The following is a 16,908-nucleotide window of genomic DNA, read 5'->3' as shown; positions in this document are numbered from 1 at the left end:
CTTCTTCACCCAGACTGTATAATCCAAACTCCTTTGTTGTTCTGCAACAGTATCTGAATTAACTTGTTCTTCACCATTTCCCAAGAAAATAGCTCATGGCAATGCTGCTCCACTCATCTAACGTTAGAATAAACAACACTATGGTAGACAGAAACTTCTAAAAATGTTCCTGTGCCAAATCTTTATCTAGTGTAAATTCCTTGCATTTCCAAATAGCTTTAATACTAAATTAAGATCTAGGCTATTCACTCAATATCCAGAGTACCAGTAATGCATTTAAAAATCACCACATCGTTATTGTAACTAGTTCTCAATGCTACATGTATTAATTCACCTCTGGCATAAACATCTCCTGGGGCAGCAAGAGGAACTACCCCACTGCTGAGTTAGATGAGCAAACAAAAACACGTTTCCACACTTGGATATATGTGCTTTTGAAGAAAGAATTCCTACTATTTGAATGTATTTATTACCAGTTGAGCCTTCCTAATCTCTAGATACCTCTTGGGCTTAGAAAAATATGCGTTTTTACAAGAAAATATTTTTTATAATCCTTAAAATAAATTTCTTACACAAGTATAATCTAAAAAATACTCACAATGGGAGCAAAGTCAGAAAAACACTACCACCCATTACACCCCACCCTCCCGCAGTCCTTGACCATTAGCCAAGGCCTTCATCGCAGCCTCCCTTAATTTGACCCGAAGAGCTAATACCATTTACTTGAGTTCACTTTTCATGACAGGAACACTCAATATAGGAGTCTTCCCTTGGAAATGGGAATCAGAGACAAACAACACTGCCTTTTCCATGACATCTGTGCTGGATCATTCAAAGTTCGCAATAAATTCTGTTGCACAAGCAGGAGCCTGCTTCAAGTCAACTTGCAAGAGTTAAATAAACCTAATTCATGCACATTTAGTCGCCTTATTGCTTAAGTAGACCAGGGAATCAGAAACATCACATGTGAGTTACTCTAATCATACTGGACACTGTAAAACTGCTTTCAGGTTTGATAGTTGGTACAAAACATGACAGTTCTAGGTCTCTTTTCACTGACACCACCTGTACCTGTCCACAGACATCACACCCAGGAGCTTGTTCTGATTTGAAACAGTAGGAGCAAAACTGATCAGAATAATATTCAGAATATTCAAACATAGGGTTTTTTGTTTTGTTTTAATTTCCTAGGCAAATCACTCTACAGTCTGGATATTGGCTTAGCAGCGCTATCACTTTTACCCTTTCTGTAGGCATGATCCAGCCCTTTCGCAGGTGACATGGCTGTGCAAGATGGAAACAGATCAGCTGGCAAGCAAGTCTGCTCAGAGAGAGCACTTGCCTCCTAGAGATCCGTGAGCATCGAGTCATACTCTCCAGTGCATGTGAAAGGAGCTCTAGAAAACGTGATATCTAAACTTAGTACCTGTTTCTGGTATTCCCGGTGTTGCCTTAAAAGCTTAAAGACAGGAAGATATGCCATCTTACTAACAGATGGGGTGTGTGCGTTTCTAATCCTGGTATGTTCCTATGCTAAACTATAAACCCATGTCGTCATGGGGTCCCTGAGTCCTGGGTCTTGCCCAAGCCTGAAATCTGCTGAATGCACAAGTCAGCAACTAAGTTACAATCTTTTTCTTCTTCTGCCACAAGAGAAAATACTGATAAACTGCTTTTCTATGCAAAGCTACTTATTTCTAGCAATTCTGTAACGCAGAAGGAAGGGACGAGGAGGAGGGAAGAAGCCAGGAGGGAAGAGAACAGTTTGTGCCTGTCACTCAGCTCTGCATATGGTTCGAATGCGTAGATGAGCTGCTGCCTGTGTTTTTTCCAGTAGCTATAATCCTATTAGAACACTGCTTAGTTGTTTAAAAAACTACCAATCCCTAATAAACGTAGGATCATCTACAAAGGAGTCCTTCCTGCAGACACACATGTTTAACATAGTGCAGCGATCAGGGGGATCAGTGTGGTCCCCTTATCGCTTTTCTGGTGCAGGCTTGAAGCAGATCTTGTTTATTGTTCTTTTTTTTGCAAACCTCTGAGAGATCTTTGAAGTGGTTGGGCTTCTTGAACCATCAGGTACCTGGTGAGATGCAGCCTGAGCATCTCTGGTGTTAAGCAAACAGTGATCCCAGCTGAGGACAGTGGATGAGTTACAGATCATGGCAGCCAGGACAGGCACAATCCATCCAAAGCAAACTATATGTTGCCTTAAAAAAGCAATTTGGAGCTGCATTTTTGACTCAGACTGGTCTGATGTGTTTAAACAAAAATTTTGTCCTTTAGTACAGACACACGCACAAATATATGTAAAAAGGATCCTTTATAGAATGTGTCCAGATGAGTATTCCTCCAACTCCCTGCTCCTTTTTCTGGACTCGTGGTTTTTATTATTGCTATCATGACTTGCTATACCCCAGGCTTAAAACAGCACATGTTTCAGGCTAGTTTTTCCTCTCAATCAAATCAATACCACTTGCTGGGTAATCAAGCAACAAGCACTCTGAAGTGTTTAAGAACATAACACCTTTTCGAAAATATACTACATGTATAAAAATTTGGTAAATTATCTTCTTAAAATGAGGAACTTTTTGCTACTTCATAGTTTTGCTTTTTTTTACTTTCAGATTAAAAGTTCTTTCTTCTTTTCTTGTCACATTATCAAGTTAAAAATACAGTAAGTTTATTTAAATATATATCTTCCCAAAAGTCCAGTAGTGTTAGCACATAATTTTCACTGAACTATCTCTTCTTGACTGTAATTCACACAAAGATATGTTAGTTTAATAATTTAGGCAAGTCTTTATTCAGTCCTGTCATTACTCAGTCAAAAAAAAATCAACCTCATGAATTTTGCCATTGATTTTGAATCAACTTCAGGATTTGGCCTTTGGAAAATGATCTTTCTTTATGATAAAGCATAATGGCATTTCTTCAACTTATACTACAACTGTTTGAGAGAGGGGGATGCTATAGCAAATCTGTGGATCACATAGCCAAAACAGAGGCTGAATAAGACAGTGGACCAGAAACACAGGTCCATGTATTTGCAAGATAAATGGAGGTTTTTTTGTAATACTCATGTTATTTTAGGATGATGATTTTATAGAAATTAAAACCCCAAGTTTTCACTCATCCCATTCCAACTTTCAATATCTTGTATAATCATCTAAAACTAATGGAATCTTTGTAAAACACCATGTGAACAGACACTCACCAGGTTTTTGGCTATTCTTTTTTAGGTAAATTGCCTACATACTAGTGTTTTTAAATAAAATATATAATGTTATTCCTCTCTTCTCTCTTCTTTCATTGCTATTACTTGGGCACAGGAGTACCTACGATGGCAAACAGACAGGACAAAGACTCTCAAAGCCATCAAGCAAGTATCATTCCTACCTCCAGCCTGGTCCTGTCCACATCCTTGGGCAATTTCACACGAACTCTGTTTGTTACGATAAGTGTTTCATAAGGATAAATCTGTTAAAAAGACAAGAGCATATGAACTCCAGCCATATCCAATCCTGATGTGTGGAATTGACAGTGGGGGGAACTTACTAATTTAAACGGTACATTCCTGCATCCCAATTTGACAAGTATTTCACTGAGACAAAATTAATAAAATAAAATAATATAAAAATAAAATAAATAAAATAAAATAAAATAAAATAAAATAAAATAAAATATAAAATAAAATAAAGGAACACATGTAACCTTGCTAGGAAGTGCTGAATCTGATTGTTCTTCCAGTGGTGGAAAAGCCCTTCTTACCTTGTATTCTGCAAGAGAATGAGAACAGGTTCATAGTTTAGAATTTATGAGCTTCTTTTGAACACTGCAATTAATATTTAGGTACATCAGCAATCTGCTTTACTAATACATTTCTCCCTTTTCAATAGTTGTTGGATAACTTCATGCCTAGTAAGCATTTGACCCCTGTGTTCTGAATGCCTATTGCTGAAGCAATAGTTCTTGTCTTTGAAATCAAAGCCTTATTACAGAAAATCCATCTCCCAATGCTATTGAGTTACACAGTATGTCTGGCAAAATTGGGAATTTCTATTTACAGGAGACTTGTGAAGTGTTAAGTCAATCTGTCACCCAAAAGTCCTGCCCTTATTGCTCTTTAATGAAAACAGTTAAAATATTTGCATTATTAATGACATGTCAGTTTGGGAACATATATGAAAACCATTGAGTAAATAAAATATTCCAAGATGCCAATGTACTGCACTTTGCCTGACTTCATTTTTCTTCATGATAGTGAAGAAAAGATGATTTGGGGGTGTGGGGACAATGACTCCTGGATCTAAACGAGTACAAGAGTATTCTAATAAGATCAGTATATGACTATGTATGATACGACTACCACAAGCTCATCTCTTTACAATGGTGATTAAATGCAATAAGGATAGCCAATATTTTCATAGACATTTTTATGGTCTGAAATGAAATCAGAGATAAGTCTATTTTTAAAAATCTTTACCTCTAACTATTGAAACACAGAGACAAAGAATTGTGTCAACACAAAGGTATAAAGTGAAGCACTAGAGTAAGATTTTTAAAATGAGTTTAAGTGTCTTGGAAGCAAAATCCTACTTTTCCCCATTAGCAGATACACGTTCCTAAATTGCCCAGCTCTATTGAAAATTCCAACCCAAGTTTCATATTAAGTTCACAGTCCATTTAAACTGTAATAAAAGAAATGAATGCAAAGGAATTCTGCTTTTTGAATTCTGTACATTGTAACCACACTGTAGCACAAACAAGAAGCAGGGTATACATATTTTTTTAAATTAGATATCTCTTGAAGAGGGGAGTGATTGTCTCAGAATTCCTCTTTACAAGACCACCATCACAGGGGCTGTCGCCACATATTGAGGATAATGGGATTGATTCAGCACGGTTGCACCACTTGATGGCGCAAAACCTCAGTCAGGCATTTATGTTTGGTTAGATAAAAGGAAGATTCTCTGTGATAAACATGATATTGAGCTGGGTCTCTGTCTTGTCATTATTACAATCTCAGAATAGAATTCTTCATAGCAATATGTTAAAAAGCATCCTCAAAGGAAGAAAACAAGAAGTGAAGTGGAAATGATATCGCAATGTACCTTTCATGCCCCAGCTCGCCTCCTGGTCCGTTTCGTATTGGCCCATATTTTCAGGCTAGAAGAGAAAGAAAGAAGCAGTGTAGCAGCAAAACACACAAAACCACTCTGCACATCGTTGAAAGGAAAGAAAACCAGCTGGTACCACACAATCAAAATACTTATCCTTGTGAAAGAGAAAGAATCAAGTCTCATTCAAACTCTGCTTAATTGTTCCTGTAAATTAAGACTGAAATTGTCACATGCCTTTCTCTGTGATGCAGATGTCTTGCTGCCATCATCACAAACCACTTATGCTGCAGTGAAGCTTGTCTCATTCTCCAGTCTGCCTCACACTGCTGATGCCACTAAGACCAGGGAGAACTGCATGCACGTGCTACAGCTTTGAGTGACCCACTGTCTTTTTTCTTGCTGGCTAATGCTATGGTGGAAAAACACTATAGGAGAGCAGAAAAGCACTATTATATGATTTTTTTCCCTGAGTGTCATTTTTGCCTATTAGGATATCACTGGTGTGCACAGGTATGCTCGCAATAACCTGCAAGGCTCCTTACTGTTTGGTTTTGGTTTATTTTGTTATGCAGCACTGGGCTGGCTGATTAAAAAATGACAAACCACAAAAGCTGGTATGAACCTGCAATCCAAACAGGGGACATCCATTCTGAAGAAAATTTTGGCCTCAAGGATTTGACCATGATCAACCTTAACTTTCCTAGTTTTCGGCTGAGGTGGGATGCTTAGGCGGGGCAAATGCTGCCATCTGCTGCCTTCATATTATATTGCATGGCATCAAACAATTACGGCCAACTCCACTACTGACGGAGCTTACTTTGGTCTCATCTATTAGAAGCCTCCTGATGGTTTCGGTGCCTCCCAAGCGCTGTGGCTGGGTGCAAGTCAGTCCCTCACTCACGTCATGTTACTGGGAGCTGTTATGCTGAAAAGTCAGTAAAACACTCTTCATTAGGGTCAGGTTTACCTAGACCCTTCCAAATTCCTAAATCACATTTGATCAAGTGGCAGTGCCATGGGTTCCTTAAGAGAGGAATTCAAGCAATCAGGTACTGAAGCAATGAAGAAACAATTAGCCTTGTAATATTCACTCAAAGGGATGGACATTTCAGCAGCTACTGAAAAATACATTTAGCAACTCTCTGACAGCTGCTTTCTCATAGCTCCTTCCAACAACCTGCAGTTTGACTCTTACAACTGGGGAACTTTAATCCTGCTCATGTACTTTTACAGCTTTCACATCTTCCTTTAGAGAAAGGAGGGAATTTGAACGAAGTCCTGTTGATGCGATTTAGACACAAATCAATCTTCAAAATGTAAGTGCACACGCATCTATGTACAGATAGCTTATCACTATTAACCATAATGGGTTTGTACTTAAAATATATATATGCCATGAACTGAGAACTCACAATGCCAGACTCCACAGAGACTGCAGTGTCAAAGATGCCTTTTTCCTAAAGATATACAAAAACTATAAAAAAGGATTAGAAAAAGAATGCCTAGTTTGATTGGATCATAATTTTGTTACATATTTTGCTTTCTAGATTGCTGTCTGCCATTTTCTTTATATTGCTCTCTCAGTGCCTTAAAATATGACAACTCTGTGTGTACATACATACATATGCACACACATGCATACCAGAAGGTTTAAGAAATGCAAGTGGGCTGCTCCACCTTTGTTCTAAGATAATTTCTTGCCTAATTATAGGCCTAGCCCTTTCTATCATTAATTCAAGCTATACTGGGATCTATTAATATGTGCAGCCTGTATGTTTTGGACCTTTGTTTTGGGAGGAGAATCAAGATTCCTAATGCTCATGATGGACACAATTAAAAGGAGAAGCCTCAGTCTGTCCTACTCTTGCAGACAGACAAGGGTATGAGAATCTGTCAGACAGGGCTGGCAGCCAAAACACCTTTGAAGTGTAGATTTTCAACTAGTCACTAGGCTGCCTACTTATGATACACTACTGCCTGAAGAATGCATTTAAATGTATACCTACCTGATGTAAGCCATTCTTTCCATAGCCAGGTAGAGAAGCAGATTTAGCATATGGAAATCCTGTGAAAGATAAAACACACAACTATATTTTTTGCAAGTGTTTTATAGCCTACTAAGCCACTGAATTCAAGAAAACATCCAGAAACAGCAATTATAAGATCAAAAAGTACATTCTATTAACAGGGTGAAATATTACTGAGTAATGCTCATCTTTTCTCCATATTTAATGAACATGAAACATGTGTAACAATGTCTATAAATAACAGCATGCCAGGATGCACTCACCTTACTGGGCAGTACATGAAGAGAGTTGTGGGACTCATTTTATGGTAGCCTTATGCAGCTATGTGATGCAAAGAAGATTTGAAAGCTTGTGTAATCTTTTCCCTCTAATTTGGTATTAAAACATAATTTGAAAATAGGATTAAAAGTACCATCATTTTAGAGTTACATCACTTTTGATCGTGATGTACGTGGTCTGTTTTTGTTTCTTAAAAAAGAAGGGTTGGTATCCTAGCACTTTAAAAAATCCACAAAATTATTTCATTTTTGTTTTCTTTAAAATTTATTCTACTGTTTCAAGTAGGAAAAGGCATTTGTGAAGATATGAAAATGGATAAAGTGAATCAGTGAGAGTACACACACTCTAGAGAATGCAAGTTTTAAGACAGACAAGATTGACAAAGTGGTGTTACCACGAACAAACTGGATGTAATATGGTGTCGAAACTGTGTGCAGTCACTATGAAACAACTGAAGAGCCTTACTTTTAATATTGAGAATCTAATATGAGATTTTGGAAATATCTTTTGTCAGTGAAAGGACAAAAGTGTTTCATATTAGCTTTTAGCTAATAAAAATAATGCTGTATGCAAGCCGAATCAGTTTAAATTAAACAGAAGATGAACAAACACGTGTGTGATAAAGATTCTTGATTCCAGGAGAGGATATCTTGATAAACTGATGCAAAGAGTGACAGAAGTCAGTTAGCTCAAAGAACCGAATGCACAAAACTTCTTTCTGTCAAAAGTGTTACCAATCTGTGTCCAAAGGGGAATGCAGGAAAGGAATCCAGACCCCACTGGATTAATACATACCCTAAGGAGATTATTAGGAATAAGCATACAGAAAGAAAAAACAAAAGATGGATCAGCAAAGAGCTCACAATGTGCTGAGATAAAGTAAGAACTGCCAGAAGTCAAGCTAACTTAAGCACTGAAAATTATATTAAAACAAATAGCAAAAGGTTTTCCAGCTATCAAAATAAAAAGAGAACAAGGGAAGAAGAAATGGGATTACTGGGAGTTACACTATGTCAGTACACAGCAGAGGTGAAAGGCAACCTAGGTACAGCTCCAACACTGAAAGAGTATTTCACCTTTGTTTTAAGGAACAAAAGGTAGAGTACTGAGTAGGAAGAGGGGGAAGCTAATGGAGGAAGGGTACACCAATGAATCACAGTTGTGATGGAAATATAATTCAAAGCACTTCATTGTACTTAAACAGAGAGCAATAAGCTCACACTGAATTGTAAACCCAATACCTGTTGCCACTGGAGAACTGCAACTATAGTTTTTATATTTAAAAAGGGAAAAAAGGTAATAAGGAGCTAATAGTTTGCTCCCAACAGAAAACTTAAGTAAAGACTAAATAAAAACATTGAAGTAAACAGAAAATCAATTATATCCACATAGTTTTTAATTGGTTTGACATAAGTTAAAGACACATCGACAGACTTTGGGGCAGCTTTCTTTAAGAGAAATAACTTTTGCACATCATGCACTTTATCAGATCTCATTTGATGTCATTACAGTGTTTGGTATTTGACTGCACACGGAATTAAACACAAATCTGGAGCATATGGAGTTTATCAGAAGAATTGTAGGGTAAGTAAGGAAATAATGAAATTAAAAGAAATGGGTAGTGAGAACTCAGCAGAGCTGACAGAGAAGTGTCAGCACGGACTGGTGTTGAGTTAAAATTACCTCATGTTTTAGCTAATAACCGGGACACCAAAAATAGTAATGGGCTAATAAACTTTCCTGTCTATACAGAGTTACAAAGCACTGAGGCAGGAGGAGGATTGCGATATCATAAAGAACTGGGATAACCTTGAATATTAATGTAATAGAAATGGGTAAGATTTAATAATCCACAGGAAAAGTCATGCACTTGGGGACTAATAAATATCCCAAACTTTTACAGTTTAAGCTGAGAGCTCATAATTTGGAAATGATGGCGAAGGATACAAGCTTAGATATCACAAGATGACTCACAAGCTCGATAACAAGATGACCTTGAGTTGCTAATACAAGCGTTAAAAAAAAAGCAAAAGTTTGAAATGTCTGTCCTGATACATCACAGATATGGAAAAGACAGTATTTTCAGGCAGTGACAGTTGATCCTGGAGGAATCCTTGTGCTGTTCTTGTTCATCTGTGTTCAAGTGGGCCAAATAAAGTCCACCAGGCCACTGGCCTATAGGATAACTGGGGCAATGAAAGCTCATCACAGGAAAGGAAGTTTGATAAACTTATTTAAGCTACTAAAATGAAAATGATCTATAAATCAAGGGTTTCTTTAGAAATGTAATCAATCACTAGCCTTGCAGGGGATTTCCACATCTGATACACGGACATAGGGATGACTACTTAAATAGATAGATCACTTGGCTACTCCAATCTGGAAACTAAGAAACTTATCATTGCCTGTTATTTGAATGGCACTGACACCACAGGGAAAAGAGTATAACAGTGTGAGGTAGAATAAATGTATGTGCAACAGAATCCCTGCTCCTGCCTGGAAGAAGATGCTGGTGTTGAACACCAGTGCAGAGTTCGATTTCTTGGCTTCTTGTCTACAGAGAAGATGGGTGAGACAGTTTTGTTCTAAAATGCACCAAGGTAAAGCCCAGTTTGAAAGCAAGCGGGGCTCACTCCAGTAGGTTGCAGCTGAGGAGCTGCCTCCAGGCTGCCAGAGCTGAACCACTGCTGCAGGCACAAGAGACCTCGTGTGGCCGGCTGGAAGAAACCCAACAGGGGAATAAAGCTGAAGTAGCCCAAAAGAAGCTGGCAAGACCCACCGACTCCAGTGAGAACTGTATTTCACTCAGCTTCTGTTTCCCATGAACTTCGTTACAAAGTTAAACACTTTTTATTTTGCTGTTTTGTTTTTTTTTTTAATATAAAGGAAAAATGCAATCGTAGAAGCCAACGACCACATACTGCTCATTATCACATCTAACCATTACAGTACATTTTCTGGAGTAACTAGCCAAAATAAAACAATCCTGCTCTCTAATTAGGCACTATCTGAACATCAGCAACTCTCTGCATGGATATGGCTCCTGCTTTTCTCAGTATGATATTGACTTTAATCTGGATATTCTGAGGTTGCCTCTCAGCACATCAGGGACACAGAACAACACGGGTTATACATCCTGCCAGCTGTCTGCTTTCCTAAATATGTAACACTTAAAATAACGAATTACGGTAAATGTTTGATAATTAAACATCTACATATACAGAAACAAAACACATTTACACAGGCAGATGTAAGGAGATGCAAGCTCCACTCTAGATGCCTGCTAATTATATAAGCCTCGTACTAATGTGCTTTGTTGTTAGATGTATTCTTCTGGGCACTAATTTAACGTGGCCAAATATCCTCCAGAGAAGAATAAGTCTTCTCTGGTTTACTCAGAGGTTGGGCAGTTGAATACAGGGTTGTTTGCACACATGGTTGTTTGCACAGTATGCTTGGACACATCACCAGAGAGTCACAGTCTGATGCCTGCTATCCTCCTCCACTTTGCCTGTAACCACTTGGCACCCAAACTATACCCCCAAAAGTTTATTTTCTCCGATACTCACTAAGTATGCCACAGAGATGGGGCTGAATGTCAGAGTTCTCAACCATAACTGCAAAAGGCAGAGAAGCTACTACTCTTCCACGGCCAACAGGGCACGTGACAGACTACAAATATTCAGAACTAAATAGGAAACACTGAGTAAAGAAGAGATCGCATCGGATGTCCATGAGTATTAAGACAGTCAGGTGGCTGAACAAAATTATAAAGGAAAAAATAGGAAATGTAAATAACAGGAAGATAAAACTTCTTCAACTTCATTTCCGTGTTGCTGCTATTTGGTCAACAGGGTCAATTTTCAGGAGGGATAGGGAAATGATGGCAAAAAGCGATGGAAAATGAATGATACAACTTACATGGCATCAACACAGAGGTAATATTGACACTGACAGAGGTGTGAACCTCTTTTTGCATTTCTAGTTTTTATAGGTCCACATTCCCAAGATAATAATAGTAATAAGAAAAACAGAAAAACCCACCATAAAAGAAATGCTAGTATAGAAGAGTGACATTGACGCTGTACATTGCTCTTGTGTAACACAGTTCTTGGTCGCTACATACTTCTCCCTACTTAAAATTTGTGTACAAGGACTGTTATAGAATGTATTAGATCAATAGAACTATAGAAAATAGGACTATAGAAAAGCATTAGATCAACTCCAGGAAGCTCCCAAACACACCCAACATGTGTATTACAATTAAAGGTTTAGGTGTCCAGATGTTAGGTGTGTGAGGTGGTCAGACTCGGTTTCACCTGCACAGGGAATCCTACAATATACCTTGTGCACATGCATGTGACGTCTGGTGAGGACTAAGGAATCAAATCCCTTCAAGTTAGCCAGCAAGATGGATGATCCAAAATAACTTTTTATCTTGTTACAGCCTTGCGACAGACTTTGTACCATCTGTTTTTCCTGTTCCTTTCATGGTTAAGCCATAATTTCCTTAATATAAGCTGATGGAGCCAGCTATCACATTACCAAAATGCCCACAAGACTGACATCCTAGTTCTGCTGCCAGACATGCCTTGCATTGGATGCATTCTTTTGGAAAACTGCTTCCCCCACTTGTTTACCTCAGATGACCTGCTACAGCCATGTGGTGTAATGGAGGAAGCAGGGAGAGGAATGGCCCAGATAGCTGCTAAAATTCATTTAATCTATTGTTTTGTTGTTTATGTAATCTAAAAGTAAAATTCAGACCCGATTCTGATGACCTTTTCCTTCGACTCGCTGAAAAGTGGAGTAAGAAATGTGTAGACCACACTTTTGGTACTGACAGCTAGCCACAGACGTATTGTCTTCAGACCAGTATTTAGTAACAAAATTATCCCAGTATTCCACTTGCAAGATTTCAGTGAACTTACAGGTATAACTGTGAGCAATGGTAAAAAATACCTATTCTAAGTTAACCTTTGGAGCAAAGTGCTCTTTATATTTATCATGATACAGAAGAAATGGTTCTACTGATATTCAAAATCCGTAATTTGTATCAAGAGTTATTGGCACAAGCCAACAATCTACTATCTTGTCTACTGAAAATAGCATATAATAAATAGGCACTTTTATGCATTAATGAGGGGGCAGGTTTTTTGTGGTAAAGAATGTCTGCTCTCCCCAGAGACAATACAGCATTTGCACAAACAGTGCTGCCTCCTTCACTAATATGAAACTATAAACAGGTTTACTATTGAAATCTGAAGGCACTTAGTACTTACAAGCCACAGCAAAACAAATTGACAAAGAGGTGTAATTATGATAGAGATATGGAACGTAAAGCCAACTGGAGAGCTGTGTGGACTAGGCTGTAGCAGGGCCACCTTCTCTTGCCACATTCCCACTTGACAGTGCCGGCAGGCCAGGGCACGCAGTACTCACTGGAGTAACCGGCAGTCTCCTGTGCCCTTGGGAAGTTTTCTCTGTCTGCAGCCAGAGACAGGGATCGCGTGTCTGAATCCGGGGAGTTAGTTCTGGTGTCCATATCCCCCTTCAGAATAAGCCAACTGGTCTTCAGCTGGAAAGAGGAAAAGCCTGTTTAACATCTGAATGAAGTTCTCCTACCTCACCTGTCTAGATATTGGTGAACGGACAGCATGTTTATGTTCAGTGCAACTTGTAGCATCCTTTATCAAACTGTAAAAGTTGACTATATCATGACTTAGACGTCACAGCTACCAGAAACATTTAACTTTCAGCTAGGCTGAGGGTAGTTTCTCTGTTAATTAAGCTGCTCACTGTGCCCCACTTCTGAAGATGCAGTCATTTTCTTGTAACTAATCTGCTGTTAATATTTTTCTTCTATGCTAAGATGCAACCTAAGCAAAAGTCCACAAGCTTAACTGAATCACCAACGTATATACTGAGTGAAAATCCATGAATTTATTGCTCTTAATCTCAATATCCCTTCTCTCTTTACTGTAGAATGTCGATTCTAAACCCTCTGGGTGAGAGATTAGCTTTTCTTTATTTCCTTGGAAAGACCTAAAGTAGTAATGATTATTTCAGTCACGTGAAAGAATACCTTTACATATGAATATGTTTTAAAAAACACTTGCTTAAAGAAAGATAAATAAACTACTTCCTTTTGTTTTTTCTCTTCAATACCTTTTTACTGTCCTGATCCATGCTTCCATCCTCTCCTTCTGATCTTCTTCCTGCTGGAAGATAAGGATAATTTTAAAAATTAGAACATATTACATCCTTTTTTTTTTTTTTTTGCTGTTTTGGCTGTTCCAAATGTTTTTAAGAGTTAAAAATAATAACAAGAAAAAAACAAGAAAAAAATTCCTGGCCAGACAACTTGACATGTAAAGCTATAATTTCACAGAACTATTTAAATTGTCTTGAAATTATTATACTAATACTCATCTTTCAGGTATGCACTGAATTCAGACAATCTATTCCTGCTGGATTTCAAACCTACCTTTTTAGGAAGAAACTACTTTGAAGGAATGATTGATGGGAAAAAAACCTACATCGTAATTTAGAGCCAGATTTATATGGTCACTGCCCACAGCGCAGTCATTTCCCCATTCTTCTGCATTACCATGACCATGAAAGTACTTATGGTTACATAGATATTTTGTGGTCCACACACCTGGGCCTCCTATGGAGGACAGGCAGTGATGGCAAGTTGGAACAAATTTGGTATTCTTTATGAAATCAGCAAGAGAGAGTGTGTCAGGCTCTAGAATTCACAGTTCTTTGACCAACCTCTTTTCTCACTATACTGACTCTCTTAAAGAGTCTTTCAACAACAACAACAAAATATTGCTGATATTTTACTGTTGGTTTGTTGTCTTGTAACTTTCCATCTTGCTGAGAAGAAATTCAGCTGAAAACCTAAAAGCTACTCATTAGATAGTTCTGAACAATCAAATGTGTTTTTCTTTGCCTTTTATGTCCCAGAGTATTCCAAATACGTAGTTACACCTCAGAAACTTGCAGAAAGGCTTTGTGCCAAATTTCACATCATTTCAGATAAATTCACAAAATCTGGGTCCTACTTGCCTTTATATCACTTAATGTTGTTTTGGGTAGAGTTTTAATGGTACAAAAATGGAGTAATGCAGTGATCTAGCATTAATTTTAAGCCATGAGAACTCATCATAACACGGGATTGTCTGCAATGCCTGAATAAAAGTGCAACACAAAGCCCCATGCAATGCAATGTAGTCGAAAGACATATTTATTAATAATAGAAATAGTATGATAATAATAAAGGCTCAGATTAGATTCTCGGAGACAAAGGTGGGGAGATTAAATTGCACCATCAGAAGCGCTGCAACAGAAGCAGCAAGTTGGGAACAAATCTGCCCCCTCTGTTTCCCCCTCTAGCATGTTAGGAGAGGATCTGCCCTTTATCTAACCAACATGGGCAAAAGGCCTTTCAGTGCTGTTCGGTTTCATTTTCCGGTGCCATCACACAGATCACATCCAGACCTTAACTGGTTTTGCTGAAGAGGTGATACTTAAGAAAAATGACAAATTGCAGCAAGGAAACAAAAAACCTGTGGGTTAGAGGAGAAAATCCACAACTGTAGGTTTGGATTTTCTTTTTTCCCGCCTCAATTTAATGTGGCAAAACAAAGCTGGGTCATAAAATAAAAGTTAAACTATGAACAAATTCAAGGTTTTCACAGTTGGTTAATAGCATCCTGACAAGAGCATTTTTTCCAAGATGGCAAACTGCTTCTCCAAGAAATAAATAGAAAGAAGTATCCATATATGACAGGTGAAAAATAAAGTCCCTATATTGCAAGAAGTACTTAAACCTGGTTCACTGATGTTTTGGGAGGCTCCTGCACTCTTCACTTTCCGACCTTGGGTTTCAGCCTGATCGCTCTTATACCCCATTTTTCCACCACCTTTTTTCATTCTGAAATTGGGTGTTTATTACAATAGAAACACAGAAGGTGTAGCTACAGCAAATCTATTGGACACTGCTGCAACTGAAACCTTTAAATGTTCTGGAAGAGCTCCTTGCACTTTTTGCTGTATAGAACATTTTTGTGCTTGTTTGTTCAAAGTTGCTCTCTTCAATGAAGGAATGCCCTCTGGCTCCTTTTCCACATGTGTTAGTTCAGTGTCCCATTAGCTTGAGGAGCTGAATCATCGGCTGCTCATGTGTTCACGCTTTAGCCAGGAGGACTTCCAGAACAAAAGGTAAGTTTTATTTATTGGTTTTATTTTTAATTTCTTTTTTATTGGAAGGAAAGTTGACAGATTTTTGTTTGTTTGAGTCAGAGTAAATTATGGCTTGCTCTTCAGCAGAAAACAGAGTGTGTATTTTCAACGTAACCTTTCAGAACATCTATAATCTATAAATAAAGTTTAAAACATATATCCTTGTTAACCTACAGAAATTGCTGACTTGATAATTTAATTCTCAGCTTGCTCCAGTGATTATACTCCAGTGATTATACTCCATCCATTATAACTCTATCCAGCAGTGCAAAACTGACATAATCCAGACTTCGACTGCTTATCTGATGGATGGAAAATTGAAATAAAAATGCCTGGCCTGGAAGAAAAAAATGCTGCCACTTAGAACCCTCTTTTCAAACCAAAAAGTCTATAAAATTAAATGATACAGCCGGGATACAGGACATTGGAGCCATATTGTCAGCTTGTGTAAATCAGTGAAGCAATGCTGATTTACACCAGATGATTGTAACTTTGCATTTGCTCATGATCTTTCCAAACACCACTACAATATGCAATTTTTTCCCTTGTCAGTAGCTTTCTTTTTGCTCAGCCTGAAGTTGCCTCAAGTGATTTGTGTATCTAAAGACAAGACAGAATTAGAGAGCTTGGGCAGACTATAAGGTCGAAAGATTACATTAATTCAAGCACTAAACCAAACAGATCCTACCTTTTTGCCTGGGAGGTAACATTAGTTTGTCCAAGATTAGGACACCGTGAGCAGAAAATGTCTATCAAAGACCAACACCTAACGTGCACTGAAACATTTGCAAGTCTTGCTTTGCTCAAAACCATACCCAGAAAAACCACAGAGGTTATCTAAATCTCGATGATCTGCATGTGCAGTTACTTCGGCATGAAGTACCAGTTACAGTGAACATGCACAGGCTGACTCACTCAGTTGGGAGACATTAGCTGACAATTTTCCTTCTTCTATTGCTGTATCAGAGCCAAACTATAATTTCATCCAAACCAGAAATAACTGTTGTTTTCTATGAAAGATAGCATAAAGATGATAACTACCTGAAAGCATAATTTTTAAAACTTCTGCACTTTCCAGGCACCCTTATTGCAGCAGAATCCCTACATATTTGTTTCCAAAGAATAATCGTGGAATTCATTTTGGGAAAATGAATTCTCTATTACTAATCCTGTACCACAAAGCAAGATCTTTGTCAAACATCACTGAGAACATAGTAGGCAGGCAC

General features: G+C 38.0%; 1 protein-coding gene across 16 annotated transcripts in view; it reads right to left on the bottom strand.

Annotated features, from left to right (window-relative positions):
* Positions 1–16,908, bottom strand: part of ABLIM2 (actin binding LIM protein family member 2) — a 134,739-nt gene that overhangs the window by 11,108 nt on the left and 106,723 nt on the right. For 12 of the 16 annotated variants that reach the window (XM_061468239.1, XM_061468280.1, XM_061468308.1 and 9 more), the window contains 6 exons: positions 13,601–13,653; positions 12,875–13,010; positions 7,133–7,191; positions 5,118–5,172; positions 3,718–3,782; positions 3,403–3,483 (listed from right to left, as the gene is read on the bottom strand). In XM_061468239.1, coding sequence (XP_061324223.1) covers positions 3,403–3,483; positions 3,718–3,782; positions 5,118–5,172; positions 7,133–7,191; positions 12,875–13,010; positions 13,601–13,653 — 449 coding nt within the window. The remainder of the gene's footprint in view (positions 1–3,402; positions 3,484–3,717; positions 3,783–5,117; positions 5,173–7,132; positions 7,192–12,874; positions 13,011–13,600; positions 13,654–16,908) is intronic. The other 4 variants (XM_061468260.1, XM_061468317.1, XM_061468345.1 and 1 more) reach the window with 1 other exon arrangement.

The sequence above is a fragment of the Pezoporus flaviventris genome, unplaced genomic scaffold, assembly GCF_033815535.1.
Source record: "Pezoporus flaviventris isolate CSIRO_AGI_PZ_B2104156 unplaced genomic scaffold, CSIRO_AGI_Pfla_v1 ptg000002l, whole genome shotgun sequence".
NCBI lineage: Eukaryota > Metazoa > Chordata > Aves > Psittaciformes > Psittacidae > Pezoporus > Pezoporus flaviventris.
This window is presented reverse-complemented; position numbering and strand designations above follow the sequence as displayed.